General features: G+C 56.3%; 7 protein-coding genes across 7 annotated transcripts; 5 read left to right on the top strand and 2 right to left on the bottom strand.

The window, feature by feature from the left end:
• Nucleotides 1–46: 46 nt before the first annotated feature.
• On the bottom strand, nt 47–769 carry SODALDRAFT_333935 (hypothetical protein; the record flags this gene model as incomplete). Its single annotated transcript, XM_028612099.1, has 2 exons — nt 47–574; nt 670–769. Coding segments are annotated over 2 exons (463 nt in total), but the record flags the coding sequence as incomplete, so codon positions are not given.
• A 136-nt stretch (nt 770–905) lies between these two features.
• On the top strand, nt 906–2,937 carry SODALDRAFT_360505 (hypothetical protein; the record flags this gene model as incomplete). The annotated part of the gene is made up of 8 exons (XM_028614273.1): nt 906–927; nt 966–981; nt 1,533–1,652; nt 1,737–1,815; nt 2,106–2,397; nt 2,504–2,559; nt 2,678–2,703; nt 2,904–2,937. The coding sequence occupies 8 exons, from the start codon at nt 906–908 to the stop codon at nt 2,935–2,937; spliced, it is 645 nt and encodes a 214-aa protein (XP_028465971.1).
• Nucleotides 2,803–5,242, top strand: SODALDRAFT_333937 (Serine/threonine-protein kinase Rio1). The gene is made up of 2 exons (XM_028612100.1): nt 2,803–4,582; nt 4,645–5,242. Exons 1-2 carry the CDS (start codon nt 3,044–3,046, stop codon nt 4,750–4,752), a joined length of 1,647 nt encoding a protein of 548 aa, XP_028465972.1. The 5' UTR covers nt 2,803–3,043; the 3' UTR covers nt 4,753–5,242.
• Nucleotides 5,243–6,371: 1,129 nt separating this feature from the next.
• SODALDRAFT_351292 (hypothetical protein) lies at nt 6,372–8,404 on the top strand. Its single transcript, XM_028613529.1, has 2 exons — nt 6,372–7,196; nt 7,341–8,404. The coding sequence occupies exons 1-2, from the start codon at nt 6,646–6,648 to the stop codon at nt 7,993–7,995; spliced, it is 1,206 nt and encodes a 401-aa protein (XP_028465973.1). The 5' UTR covers nt 6,372–6,645; the 3' UTR covers nt 7,996–8,404.
• Nucleotides 8,405–8,999: 595 nt separating this feature from the next.
• On the top strand, nt 9,000–10,934 carry SODALDRAFT_278999 (hypothetical protein; the record flags this gene model as incomplete). Its single annotated transcript, XM_028608142.1, has 2 exons — nt 9,000–10,609; nt 10,658–10,934. The coding sequence occupies 2 exons, from the start codon at nt 9,000–9,002 to the stop codon at nt 10,932–10,934; spliced, it is 1,887 nt and encodes a 628-aa protein (XP_028465974.1).
• Nucleotides 10,935–10,945: 11 nt separating this feature from the next.
• Nucleotides 10,946–13,399, bottom strand: SODALDRAFT_344920 (DUF580-domain-containing protein). Its single transcript, XM_028613184.1, has 3 exons — nt 12,757–13,399; nt 11,627–12,634; nt 10,946–11,531 (listed from the first exon to the last, which is right to left on the bottom strand). The coding sequence occupies exons 1-3, from the start codon at nt 13,063–13,065 to the stop codon at nt 11,214–11,216; spliced, it is 1,635 nt and encodes a 544-aa protein (XP_028465975.1). The 5' UTR covers nt 13,066–13,399; the 3' UTR covers nt 10,946–11,213.
• A 650-nt stretch (nt 13,400–14,049) lies between these two features.
• On the top strand, nt 14,050–14,605 carry SODALDRAFT_324585 (mitochondrial import translocase, subunit Tom22; the record flags this gene model as incomplete). Its single annotated transcript, XM_028609900.1, has 2 exons — nt 14,050–14,137; nt 14,220–14,605. 2 exons carry the CDS (start codon nt 14,050–14,052, stop codon nt 14,603–14,605), a joined length of 474 nt encoding a protein of 157 aa, XP_028465976.1.
• Nucleotides 14,606–14,727: the final 122 nt, after the last annotated feature.

Here is a 14,727-nt window from a genome sequence, read left to right on the forward strand (position 1 = left end):
AAGCAGTAGAATACCGTACGGTTATTATCAAATCTTGGTACGATGTTCTCCCTGTCATTGTGCCGCTTCCAAGATATGGCTGCGGCGGGTATCTAGCTATGTCCTCTCGTTTGAAATATATCCACAAAAGCCCCTCCCCTTCAGAACGCTGCTATGTACACGTAGAAGAAACGCTAGCAAAGTCATCATGCTCCGAGGCAACTCTGTCACTCTATGACACAGAACTCGCAGGCACCGATGGCGTAGCAGACGCAGCCGGCGTCGGAGCAGCCTGCGTGGTGACCCCTCCTCCTCCTCCTCCTCCTCCTGCCCCTCCTGCTGCTGATCCTGCTCCTCCTTCAGCACCATGCCCCTTCACCTCGACCAGCGGCTCCCACGCGCCTCCGTTCTCGTTCGCCAAGTTCGCATACCGCTTGGCCTGGATGGAGTTGAGAAGCTCGGCGCACCGCACTACGTCGCGGTCCAGCTGCTCAGCCTGGGCCTTGGCCTGTTCGTCCTCCCCGCCTAGACGACCGAAGAGCCAGAGTTCCTTGAGGCGGCGACTAAGCGCCAGGAGGTCCTTGATTGAGGTGTTCTTTTTTCGCGGGGTTTCAGTGCGAGGCTATATGGAAGAAGTACGTATACAAGGGGAAGAACAGGTAAGGGCAAAGGCAGAGGGGGGTTTCTTACGAGTCCTTCGAATTCCAGTTGCATGGACATGCCCGTCACGGCCACGGTTTGAGGGTCTATGTTGCGGGTCTCGCCTTCGGCTTGGATTGTGGCTAGCATGGTGAGCATGCGGAATCGGGCCAGGATATCCGCGATGAGGCGGTTATGCGTGTCGAGCAGGTTGGAGGACTCTTGGCTGCGTTCCATTTTGGGGGAGTGTAGGACTGGTAAAGAGGTGTAAGGAGTAAGGTTCAATGATGAGGTTGCTGATGGAACTTGGTCTTAAAGAATTTGATTACATAATCCATCATCTACAGCCGTCGTCTTGAGGAGGTATGTATGTACTGTCCTGTGGTGTCCTGGTACTCCAAGGTAAGGTACCTTACCTACCATACCTTAGGTAATTGATAAGTTGGATTATTATAGGGTAGGGTTAGTCCGACTAAGGCACTTAGTTATTCCGACTAGGGCACTACTAATGTTGTATAGGCACACGCTATTTATCTAGCTTAGAGAGACTAATTAACTATCCTAAGCGTTGAATAGTTAAGATATCGTGGCTTAAAGCGAGGGCGTTTTTAGCGCTCCTATAGTTAAGTCTATATAGATTATAACTCCGATTACGGTTAGTTCTTAGACTACCTTTATAGGTGTATTAGAAAACTAACATACTAATGTAGTATGGGTCTGTTTACTATGGGTAAATGTCTATTTTTGTATTTTAACTATATAGCTCGAATAAATAACTAACGATGCCGGACCCACACACACCATACCGCCTATGAAAGATAGTCTGAGCCTGCTGAGATAACTCCCATGTCTATATACGCACTGCCAATACCTATGGTCGTTTCCCGTGTTCTACGATGACCCCTTTCATCTAGCGAGCACCGCCACTCCCGTCACTCCCCATCACCACCAACTACCCATCCTACCCATCCTACCCATCCTACCCATGCTCCCCATGCTCCCCACCCTCCCCTTCCTTTATCATCCCCTCCGCCGTCTCCTAAACCGCGATACCACCGCCTAGATTTGGTGTTTTTTGCCTGCTGGGTTGTAAATGGTTGGTGGTGTTTGAACCGGAGCGCGTCCCCGTTCGCGGGGCGAGCGCTGTGGAATACGAAGGATTCTTCATGTTTCTTGCTGCCGAAGCACATTGCGGTGGTATGTAGAAGGTGAACCAAGATGAGGCGGCAGGACTCTAAAAGTGACAACTCGACCGTTTTCAGTGATGAGATATCTCTGGAGGGGGAAAAAAAGAGAAGAAAAAAAAAAGGGTTAGGACCGGAGGTCTTGAGACTTGGAACCGGCAATTGAACAGTTTCGCGCAGTTGGATTTATTTGTACTTATGCGACTTGTTTGCATGGTCAAGAAGTAAGAGGCCGGATGAATCAATAACCTGGTCGAACATCCGGTCTTATACCCAGGACCAAGACACATCACACACCACGAGGCGGGCTGTCCGACGCAACTGACGACAGCTCATCGAAATTGCTCTATTCAGCGGACGGTTGATTCAGCCCACGGGGCAAGATTCAGCCTACTGGACAGCCCTGTGCCCGGATTACACTCAGCTATCCTACTTTTCGAGAAGGCTTCTGATATCAGAACCGCAGCTCATTTCCGCCCCGGCCCCCCTGCAAGCCAACAACGCGCGAGGCGCGAGAATTCGCCTTACCCGAACCAACCAACTACTAAACTCGAATTGACGAAACCTCCCAGCCAACTAAGCTTTGCCAAGGGCGGTTCCGCCTAAGCTATGGGCAGGGTACGTGGGATCTTGGCGTTGAGAGGTAAACGTACGAGGTGGCACGGGCCGTCGAAGCTGGTATCCTGACATCACGGCCCCAGCCCACGATGACACTGGCTGGCTGTGCTGCGACCATCGTCGCTTTGGCCACCAACCAGTTGGTGTAACCGTAGGAATACCAAAAGTAGAAAATAGTTTGAAGTGGGAAGGTGATTTACCTCGAGCAAGTTACATGGCTAATCATGCCTGGCAATGGATGGTGCTGTACACGACAGAAAGCCGACGACTCGGTGAACTCGAGGTGAGAGAATACTTCCCGGGACAAACATTATTGTATCCGAACGAAAAAAAAAAAAAAAAAAAAAAATCGTTCTATACGCCCCCGTCGAGGCATGCATGAGTCACTGGTTGGGGGTTCCCCCGCCAAGTCCAGATAAGATAAGGGAGGAAAAGAAATTCGGCTGTTGGGTCTGAAAATCGCGGTCGATGAAATCATCACAGGCAACACATTCGAACCGAAGAAGTCACAATATAAATACGAGAACTCGGGGTGCTTTGCTAGGAACGGACTCTCAGATTCTTTAGGCGAATAACTTACAATTTATTCTTTCTCAACGCAAGTACCGCTAGATTCTCCGACGATGGCGTCCACCGCCTCTCCATCCGCTCCGCCATACACCTACACGGCGAACCGAGGCTACGAGTCAACCCAAGATGCTCTCTCCAAAGTCCAACAGAGTGGCGAACCTCCTGTCGATCCGGAGGAAGACGGCGACATCAACGACATCTTCGAGGACGACGAGGTCATGGATGACGACTGGCGGCTCGAGTCCGGCGATCTGACCAAGTCGTACAACCGACAACGCATGTTCCGCAACGCAAACGAGTCGAGTGCGACCGCGACCGCGACCGCGACCGCGACGCCCAGATCCAATGCACAAAAGCCTACGGCCAATACATTTGCCAGCGTCGACGACCAAGTAGCCGCCCTTTCGAAGCATGCCGCCAAGATCCGCCTCGACAGCGTCAAGGCCGAGGAGGAAAGAACAAGAGACAAGGCGGACCGCGCCACCACCGAGCAGGTTCTGGACCAGAGAACGCGAATGATCCTGCTGCAGATGATTAACCGAGGTATCGTCAGCGAGGTCCACGGGACCATCAGCACCGGAAAAGAGGCCAACGTGTACCACGCCGTGCTACAAGCCGACGACGGCCCTGCCGTGCAGCGGGCCATCAAGGTCTACAAGACGTCCATCATGGTCTTCAAGGATCGTGAGCGATACATCGCCGGCGAATACAGGTTTCAGAAAGGTTACGATAAGAGCAACAGCCGCAAGATGGTCAAGCTGTGGGCGGAGAAAGAGTTCAGGAACATGAGGAGGATATACACCGCCGGCATTCCCTGCCCCGAGCCCGTCCACCTCAAGCTGCATGTTCTCGCCATGAGCTTCTTGGGCGACAGGAGGGGCTGGGCATACCCCCGGCTCCGGGACGCCGTCCTGGCTGGAGATGACACCGACCAGCAGTGGAGGACACTCTACGTTCAGTTGCTGGGCATCATGCGGCGTCTGTACCGCGTCTGCAGGCTTGTCCATGCCGACTTGAGCGAGTACAACGTCCTCTACAACGAAGGGACGCTCTACATCATCGACGTCTCGCAGAGCGTCGAACCCGACCATCCTAGGGCTCTCGAGTTCCTCCGTATGGACATTAAGAACGTCGGGGACTTCTTCCGCCGCAAGGGCGTCGATACGCTCACGGACCGCGTCATCTTCGATTTCGTGACGTCGGTCGAGGGCCCGACCGAGGAACCGGGGCTATCCGAGGCCATCGAGCGCCTCTACGAGACCCGTGGGGACGAGGCCGCCGCGGATGATGCCGAAGTAGACAACGAGGTGTTCCGTAACCAGTATATCCCACAAACGTTGCAACAAGTGTACGACATTGAGAAGGATGGCCAGCGCATCGAACAGGGCGAAGGCGGCAAGCTGGTTTACAAGAACCTTCTGGCGGAGAATGTGGTCGACAAGAAGGAGCAGCAACAGGAGGACGACGAGGAAGACGACGAGTCTGAGGAGGACGAGTCTGGGAGTGGTGCGGACCTCAGCAGCGAGGACGAGTCCAAGTATGAAAAGGGCAAGCCGAGGGGAAAGAAGCACGGGGATAAGGAGGAGAAGAAGGTAAGTTGGACTTCCCTTGCGTTTTGTGAACAGGCTCTTTGTCTGACGAAAACATCCTCCAGCTGCACAAGCAAGCCGTCAAGGAGGCGAAGCGGGAGAAGCGGAAAACCAAGATTCCGAAGCACATCAAGAAGAAGATGGTCTCCGAATCGTCGCGGAAGCATAAATAGACAAGGCTGGCGGCTGCTCCCCGATATGGCGCATGGCTTTTTCTTGTAGTTTACCTACGGAGTATTCCCTCAGCTGAGAGGAGACGGAGACTACTCTGGGGCACGACAACCATACGCCGCAATCGGATGATGAAGCGAAACGATCAACCCCGGCCCCCGAACTGGCTGCTGTGTTTCGCAGTCATGCGTAACCGCTTGCCCAATGGGTGATGTCGGGCGTTGCCTGACAACGTCTTGTTGAACAGGCGTCGTGATGATCAAAGAGAGCTCTGACGATTTGTGCTGCGTTGGTGAATCCAGACCTCGGATACCGAGAAGACGGCATTCGACGGGTGATTCACGTCATAAGGGCCTGTGAATCCAAATTCTCGGCTCGTATCGTCGGTATGCCTGATAGCCTACCGTGAGTATAGGCTTTTACAATGGAAACCTTTAGCGCATCTCTGTCTCAATCCTACCTACACTGGCGCTTTAAAGCCGTGGCGTACCGATATGCTCCTCTCCTAGCTTCTGATGCGAAGTCTTGTATATATGCCTAGTAGCTTCTGTGAGTTCCCTTGATCCTAGCAGTACGCATAAGACCGCATGTCTCCGTTTGGGACGACGTCCTTGGTCCGTTTGTTTGGGCGGGTGCAGGCAAGCAGGAGAGTCAGTACGACAGTATTGTACAGTGAGAACACCACTTGAGATTTACGGTTCGAGATCTCTAGACTAGCTAGGGGGAAAAGCCAGCTTGGTAACCCAAGACTTCCGACTTCCCCATAGAGACGAATACGGATTACTATACATATCCCAAGACGCGCCGGGCGGCAAAAGACCACTCGGCGTAAGGGGACCGTCCGGGGGGGTACAAGCACCGACAACGATGATTACTCACGGCTCCCGCCCCCTTGGCTACAACCTCTGCCAAGCAGTTGGAGTAGGGTTACGGACGACGAGGACCCGAGTACGGGGGCTAGATTGCTCTCCAGACTGGCGGATGCCACCTCAGACAACCCAAGTCTGCGAAGCGAACCCCCGGAACAGAAAGAGGAGAGGGGGACACGCAGTGGCTTATTCGACTAGGAACGACGACACGAGGCAAGCCGATAGGAAGACGATAACGGGGGCGGCGGAGGAGCCGCCGACCGAATTTGGAAACGGAAACGGAATCTTTGCTGTCTACGCTGGTCACGTACAACGATGCCAGGAGACCTGTGCGGGGCGCGCTCGGGGCGCGCTCACGGCGCTGGGATGCTGGCCACGTGGGTGGTCATAGTAGGTTCAAGGGGAAGGGAAGGGAAATAAAGTCGGTGTACTGCCTGGTTGGAGAGTTGGAGGAGCATCGTCTTGGAAGATGAGAATGAGAACAGCGTAAAAGCAAAGGAACGTATATATACTTCTTGATTGGCTATGTGGCAGGAAACGTACGTGTACCGGTATCCCGTACCTTATCCACCCCCGGTCTCGTCCACTCTCTCGGTGAGGTACCTTGGGTACCAGTAGCTATCTCAATCATACGTCACACACACCGCCTCGAGGCCAGGAGATAAGATAGAGGATAAGAGATAAGACATCATGTCTCGTGCACGTCTCGTGCTCCTACTCTGTCTTTGTTTCCATCGTTGATCTTTCATCTTACCATCACCTCCTGACTCTGCATCTAATTACTTTCATTTCACTCTTTCCATGCCAAGCGGGGTCAGTTCTTGCTTCTTTATACCCTAGCAGTTCCCTTCTATGTATTTCTAAATCTGCCATTCTCACCTTCTCACCTCCTTTTGACCTGCTCATACAACGTCCGTCTATACGCTGAATCGACCTCCTCTCCCTTCTCACTATATCAACGTTTTCCAACCACAGGAACATACCACCGATCCAGGTATCGCCCATTTATTCGTGGCAAGGCCCAGCATGGAAAACTCGCCATCTTGTATCGAGTCACAACCAGACACGACGAGCTTCACTAAGCTGGAAGTTGAGGGCGCCGCCGACCAGAGCAACGGGAGGACAGTGACTGCCAACCGGCCCAAGGATTGGTGCCCCCTATTCGACCTTCTCAACTTCGACCTCCGTTGGCAGATCTACCAACACGCCTTCGCCGGCCGCGTCGTGCACCTCTACCTCCTCTATACCCGGACGCTGAAGTCGGATTCGCGCTGGCGCAAAGCTCATCAGCCCGTCGTGTCATGGTATCCGCATTCCCCAGGCGGTCTGTCAACTCTCGACCTGCTCTCCGGCGATCCGGACGCCAGCGCGGAGCAAGAGCAGTCTAGGCGCTGGCACTGGTGGGGTTGCGTCTGCCGCCTGGACGACGAGATCTGCGTCGCACCGAGACGGCGCGGGATGGAGATGGGCCTCCCGGACCCTTGTCCCCAGGGTGTCTTCTTCCTAAGGTCGGGGTCGGATCAACGAGACGCCACCTGTCTGGGGGTCATGGGCTGGTTAACAAGCTGTCGTCAAGCGTGAGTTTTCTTATTCTTGTTTCTTTCTTTTCTTTTTCTTCTTCTTTTCACTCTGGCGTTTTCGCGTCTTGGGCCCAAGGGTGGACTAGGAACTACGTTTGGCATGGAAAACTAAATAATACGGGGACCATCCCCGCGCGGCAGGTACGAGGAGACAATACAGCTACTCTACTCGAGCACCACGTTCAAACTGGAGCAGCGCCTCCAAGCCCTATACTTCCCGCAGATGCTACCCCAGCCGCAACGGAGCTGGCTAACGTCGCTGGACATCCGAATCACCGACTACGACGACTCCCTGCACGAAGCGAACATGGTTGGTGCCACGGTCCCGACGCCGACCTCGCAATCGACCATCGAACTGAACGCGCTGGGCGGGCGGGAGCAGTACCGGCGCATCCTGGCGTCGGCCGCGGCCTCTTTCCCCGGCCTGCGCCGGCTCCACCTCACCTTCGAGGGCTCGGTGCGTCCCAGCCCCGCGGGAGACTCGGACGACTCCTCCCATTCGACAACCGGGCGCCTTGCGACGACGACGCTCGGGGAGATGGAAGCAGACGAGTTGGAACCGGCCGTGCTGGGTCCCCTGGATGCCCTCCCTGCTTCGGTGCAACGCCGCGTGGTGTTCTTCCGCTCTGTTTACGACGCTCTGCTGCAGGCGGCGCGGCAGAAGCAGCCGGTGGACGAAGAGCAGACGTGCGGAGGAGGGCCTGGGAGTTCCCGGGCGGGTTGGACCCGGTTTTGGAGGCGGCTGGATCAGAAGGAGTGTGAGAGGGGCGGCTATTGGATCTACCTGCATCGATGAGTGCCTGCATGGATGATTGGGATGGGCCATTTGGCCATGTTGTGGGCAATTCTTCGACTGTATATTGGCTCCGGGGTTTACAGGCCGCGGTAGTTAATTTCACTGCTGGTCGGTGATTTTGATGGTGAGAGAGACTGGATAATGAGTGTTCCAGCAAACTGTGGTCGGTCTGTCTTGTTCATGCGAGGAAGGGTGGCGTCTTTACCTAGTATCGCATCCCCCCTTTTCCGGGCGATACCCTTGTTCATACATGATACACCTTCATAATTGCTTCTTCTGTCTGATTTTCTCTTCATCAGTCATCGCGTCGACAGGGCGATAAATCATTGCTGTTTATATTTATGCAACCTTATTTGGTTCCGGCGATTGTGGATGAGACATTCACTGGGATCAAAATGATATTCAGGCGACATTCAAACTTGGGTCTCTCGACCTTCAAAGGGAGTGGTAATAAATGACCCCTGACCACGTGATGCTCATAAAAAGGGGGGGAATGAGCAAATCTCGCAAATATCGTCTTCTATTTCTTGGCTTCTCCCCTTTTGTCCTACGCCCATCACACATGACCAAAACGAAAAAGAAAAAGAATGGAAAAGAAATAAAAAAATTCAAAGGACGGCACTCAAATTGACGCTATCATGGACCCCCGCATTATGCGGGAGGATCCCTACTCACACCTCGACCCTCCGCCGCCGTACCCCGGCCCGCCGCTCTCCCAGATAAGCTCAGAAATACCGCCACGGGTACCAGTACCTCAAAGACACGGACCCGGACTCGGACCCCGACCCGGGCCCGAACCAGGGCTCGGCCTTGGTCACCCTCACAACCCCGGGCCTCGTCTACGGCCCAGTCGATCAACACCAAACTTTCGCCAAGATGCCCATGCCCATCTCACGCCGGCCTTTCCCGGCATTGATGCTGCCACCGGTCGTCTTCGAAGTCCCTCACCGGGACCTACCTGGGGCATCACGCCATCCTCGACCCAGCCCGGGATGCAAACCGAGATGAGAACTGAGGTTCTGGTCCAGTATCGTAACCAGGAGGCGACGGACATTGAGACGCAGCAGCATCTTCGCATCCAGACGCTGAGCCACACCTTTCCCGTCATTCCATCCTCCTCTTATCATCACCACCACGACCAGCAACCACAGGTGGCACTGGCACAGGGTCCGCCAACAACGCGTCCCGATCTACCCACGACCACCTCAGCACCCCCCATAACCAAAGACGACGCCAAGGGGAAGAACATCTTCCAGCACGCCTTTGACGAAACCGTCTTCTTCGCCGGGGGGCTCATCCCCCACCCGGTGGAATCCACCCGCCACTACTCCATCCTCCGCCACTCGCCCGCCCTAGTCTGGTACCGCGGCCCCTCCACCTCGGTAGCCATCACCATCTTCTCCGACCGGCCCCTCCCGCCCGACCGCTCCTTCTGGCTCCAGCGCAAGGGCTTCTCAGGCAGCACAGGCATGGCGCTCAAGTCCATGCTAGGCGCCACGACCTCCTGGCTCGACGTCACGCCCTCCACGCGCGCGTCGCCCGCCGACCTGCCCCCGAACGATGAGCGGGGCTACCAGCGCGACATTTCGCGGTTCCTCAAGAAGCACAAGGACAACAACGGCCGCCAGATCGCCCGCGAGACGCACGTCATCCGCATCCCCGTCGCCGCCGAAGACGGCTACTTCCGCCTCGTCCTCTGCACCGGCGGGGGTGGAGACGGAACGGGCGGCGACCCACAACCTCCCGACAACAGCAGCACCAGCACCAGCACCAGCAGCACGGCAACGCGGCAAAAGACGGCGAGGAAGAAATCCGTCCTCTGCCCCAGCCCCGTGTTCCGCGTCGCCAGCACCTCCTCCGACGCGAGCGTCTTCCGCGGCGCAGGCCTCCGCGCCATGCCCCTCGAGATCGGCGTCAAGGTCGGCTCCACCGTCGCCGCCAACGTCGTGAACCGGTACGTCGCCCCCGCGCGGCTCGCTGCCACGGCTGCCGCGGCGGGGGTCGCCAAGAAGGTCGAGCAGAAGGCCATGAAGCGCAGCAAGCAGGTCGTCGCCTCGCGGGCCGTGGAGGTCGGGGTCGCCAAAGCCGGGTGGAAGACGGGGCTCGGCGCGCTGGAGGAGAGGTACGCGGGCGGAGGAGGCGGGACGGGGTACGCCCCGTTGGGGGGTGCGGCGGCGTGGGACGACATGTCCTCGTCGTCGCCGCAGGCGCTTCCGCCGGAGGTTGTCGGGTCCGACGACGGGCCTGTCCGTCCTTTCCCCGTCAAGTTGTCCGGGACGGTGGGGCGCGGGACCGGACGCGGCGGGATGGCGCTGGGGATCCCGACGGCGAACCTGCAGAGCGTGACGCCTGAGGATGTACCCCTGCGTATGCGCGGCGTGTATCTCGCCTGGGCTTGCGTGGTGCCCAGGCAGGGCCTACCGGAGTCCATGTCGCACGCGTGGCACGAGGCCATCGTCACGGCGGGACCGTCGCCGTATGCCACGCCGGCGGTGGTGGCGGCGCGGAACGAAGTGACGGTGCATTTCCTGCACGAGTTTGGTGGCGTCATGTTCTACGATGCGAAAGTCAAGGTGCTTGTCATGGGCCAGCTTAGGAGGTCTGCGCCTTATTCGTCTGTTTCCCCTCCCAGTGAGATCAAGGGAGGGAATGGCGACAGCAGCAGCGGTCACACTGAAGGGGCCATCGCGGCGTATGCGGACGACGTGGTTGTCACGGTGGCGAGCCTGAGCCGCCCTAACTGGGGTCCCATGGAGACCTGCGAGCGGTTGAAGACGCTGAAGAGCGAACGTTCCTTTACAGACAGGTACGTCGATGCCAGGGATAAGGTGCAGAAACAAGTGGACCGGATCCCGCTGCACTGGGCTGGCGTCCGGACAGAGGGAGCCGCCATGCGGGATCAGGCGTTGGGAACAGGGGGGTTCTGGGTTCAGCGATGAAGAGCAAATGTTGCTTGTTTCGAACAAATAATAGATACTGATGCTTTCTCCATGGTTGGGAAACTACAAACTGTAATTATTCTAGGGAGACGAAGGGAATCGGGGAAACTATGCCAAAGCAATACTACGATACAGGTTAAAGACCGCCCAAGAAGTAATCGGAACTTCGTGCAAACGCCTGTCTCCGGGACCCCAGTCCTCTACCCTCGTGCTGACAGTGACCGGCCGCGACAGTTGTGAATCGTGCAAACTACATTCCTTCTCTAAAGCTAAGCGCCATCATGCGTGGATGGCCTGCTGGACGTGGGGATAGACGCGGACCATCTCGTGGTAGAGTTCGGGATGGTCGCGGATCATGACCTCGGGGTCCCAGGCCGCAGCGACGAAGATGGTATCGATTCCGCTGGAGATGGGAGTGGTGAAGATGTTGGCGATCTGGAGGCCGATGAGGAAGGAAAATGCGACAATGACGGCGGTGTAGTCGCCTCCACGGTTGTAAGGGGGGTCGGTGAGGGTGATGTAGAGGAAGGCGAGCAGGGCGGACGCATAACCCACAAATGTGGCGCCGAAAGAGAGTACGGGGCCAATAAGACATTCCTGGAGAAAGGGACCAAGACGTCAGCAACAGACATGCGAGATTGTGAAGGAAGGAACTAGATCTTAGAGAAAGGAAGAGGGAGAAAAGAACGCACATTGATCAAGGCGTCAATACCGCGATCCTTGATCATGGCCCAAGTGTCCTTGGCAGCAGGGAGGTAGGCCTTGCCGTAGAGGGCGATGTGGCAAAAGGCGTAGCGGTTGAGGAAGGTGATGGCCCAGTCGATGACGGCGAGAATGCAGCTGAGGACGCAAAAGAGAGCCCAGGTGATGAGATCGCCCTCAGCGCCGGCCTGCATGCGGGCGACGGAGCAGATGTGGCGGAGGAAGTTGATGATGGCGACGACAAGGCTACCGAAACAGATGGAGCCGAAACTGTAGGTCAAGGCGCGCTTAAGGGCTCCGCGGGTGGCGGCGTGGGGGAAGTTGTGGGCGCAGAAGTACCAGGAGCCGTAGACGCCGGAGATGGCAGTGTGGATAACATTCTTGATGACCTCGGAGATCCAGTACATGGAGAAGGTGATGAAGACGATGAGGCCGATGACGCGGGCCCTGCTGCAGCTGCCGTCGGCGCAGTTTGGGTTCTGGGGGTCGGGTTGGAAACGGTCGTAGACGGCGACGAGGGTGACGGCGTACCAGGCGGCGAAGGCGGCGCCCAGAAGGCCGCCGAGCCAGGAGACGAGGTAAACGTGGCCATAGCGCTTGGCGACATCGATGGCGGTGCGCAGCAGGAGGGCGGAGAAGGGGATGCGCGGGATCCAGGTGTAGAAGAAGAAGGCGAGCAGGAGGCCAAAGATGAGGAAGACGATGGCGCCGCCCCAAGACCGGCGGTAGAAGAAGTAGATGGCGAGACCGATGGCGAAGGCGATGTTGAGGATGCCGGTGGCCCAGATGAACTGTTTCGGGAAGAGGCGGGCGAGCCAGACGTACCCGTAGCCTAGGACCACGGCAACGACCAGGACAAAGGCGAAGAGGATGATGGTGTTGCTGTTCAGGGCAAAGGAGCTTTCGTCACGATAGATGCCGCCACCGCTGCTGGAGTTGACGTAGCCGTTGATGGAGATGCCAGAGACTGCGGTGAAGCCGAGGAAGAAGAGGATGAACTGGGGACAACAATCGTAAGCGGTGAGCTGGGTCCCATGTTGAAACCAAACCGTTGGCGAGGAAGGGGAATAGATGAAGGCTGAGGCAGAAGAAGTAGAGATGAGGAAAGATATAGACATACCAAAACGGCAGCCCAGAGGTCGTGCCACTTGGGCTTCTCGACCTTGAAGGCCTGGTCGAAGCTGTACTTTTCCGGGTCATGACCCTGTGGAGGGGGAGCGGGAGGGTGATAACCATAGGCATCTCCAGGCGGTTGGGGTGGAGGATAGCCTGGCTGGTGGCCGTTGTTCTTCTGGTAAGGTTGGTTGTAGCCATAGTTTGGCTGTTGATATGACTGTTGCGGCGGCGGCGGATGATACGACTGGCCGGGCTGGTAACCGCCTGGTCCTTGATAACCAGCTTGCTGGCCGTAATACTGTTGAGACGACATGCGCGATGGCGTCAATGAACGAAACGTTGGTCTCGAGATCAGTGGTGAAAGATCCTCAAGTCGATTGATAGACTGGGAAGCGCTGGAGACTATGTGTCTGCTGTATGACGAGCTATAGTCGCTGTGATTGTCGGTATGGGTTGTGGTGGTTGTTGTGGTTGTGGTCGTCCCGGACGGCTTCCTTTACAGTATGTCGGTGATGTCGGGAGGAAATTTGCGTGGCACGGGTAATTGCTCGGTAGAGGTGAAAAGAAATCAAAAACCACAAGGTGCAATTCTAATAAAGCAGTTGAAATTAAAAGTAAATAAAAAAAATTGCAGGAAAGGAAACTACTCCCAAAAGAGAATGTCACACGTTCATGATCCAAGCCAAAACGCCCAGACAGAGTTTAGGAGCTTGTCACCCCACTAGAGTTCATTCCAGACGTCATCATGCGTTTTCTTTCGTATATTGGGAAGGGCCACTTCCAAACTAGGATGACGCGTCCCCGGGTCACGTGAAGTCTGTCGTCGTATTGTACTGCGTATTTCATACCGACTTTGTACCTTCCGATGCATGACCCACGGTGTCGAGCAAGACACAAATCATTATCAACACGGAGTACGAGATACTACGGGGAATGGATTGTCGGATCGCAATAACTATCATCCCGTCCGCCGCTCGGGCCATCTCATCCCAGCTAACCGCCAAGGCAGGCCGAAAATTTGAGCCATGGATGGAAGTCCCTGAGATTCATGTTCTCGATTTCAAGAACCATCATCCCCCATCTAACGAATACGCCTTATCATCGCCCCTAACCCCCGACATTCCATTAACGACGGATATTGATTTGAAGCCATCTACCATCAGAATCGAATCCCCTTTATTACGGAGGTCGACTACAGAAACACCGCGACGTCCCTTTTTACCGTCCTCCGGTTTCTGTGTCACGCTCCCCTTCGACTTCATTAATTCCATTCGATCCTGATACCTAAACCGCCAAGATGGTCCAGCTCGTCGAGGTTGAGGACGAACACTTCCAGAGCGCCCAGCCGGGGCCCGAGGAGGATGATGCCGACTTTACCGACACCGGTTCGTGATTTTCCAGCCCCTTCCTCCCACTCTCCCAGTCACTCCCCGACCACCACTAACCACGCCTTCTGCTTCCTTTTAGACTCTGAAATCTCCGAAGACAGCGACTACGACCCCAGCCAGGAAACCCTCGCCGAGCGTCTGTACGCGCTCAAGGACATCATCCCGCCGACCACGCGCGGCTGGATCGGCGCCCGCTTCGACACCGGGGCCCGCGCCGTCCAAAACACCTGGTTCTACGGCTCCCGCACCGTCTGGGTCGTCTGCACCGCCGCCCTCATGATTGGCGTCCCCCTGGCTACGTGCTGGGCCGAGGACCAGCAGATTGAGGGCATGGAGCGCGAGTACCGCATGCGCGAGATGGGCAGCGAGCTGCTCACCGCCGGCGAGGACCAGAAGGAAGGGAACACTGCCGACATGCTGAACCAGGCCATTGGCGGCAAGACTGAGGCCCGTCCGTCGCTCTAGGTGAAGCGCATCTCTTGACCCTCCGTCTCTGATGGGGACAAAACACCCAAGATTGGTTATCTCGAGAAACGATAGCCTTTCGGCAGCCGCCTGTTTAAGCTGCCTTGTATACTAGACGCCAA

The sequence above is a fragment of the Sodiomyces alkalinus genome, assembly GCF_003711515.1.
Source record: "Sodiomyces alkalinus F11 unplaced genomic scaffold SODALscaffold_6, whole genome shotgun sequence".
Lineage (NCBI taxonomy): Eukaryota > Fungi > Ascomycota > Sordariomycetes > Glomerellales > Plectosphaerellaceae > Sodiomyces > Sodiomyces alkalinus.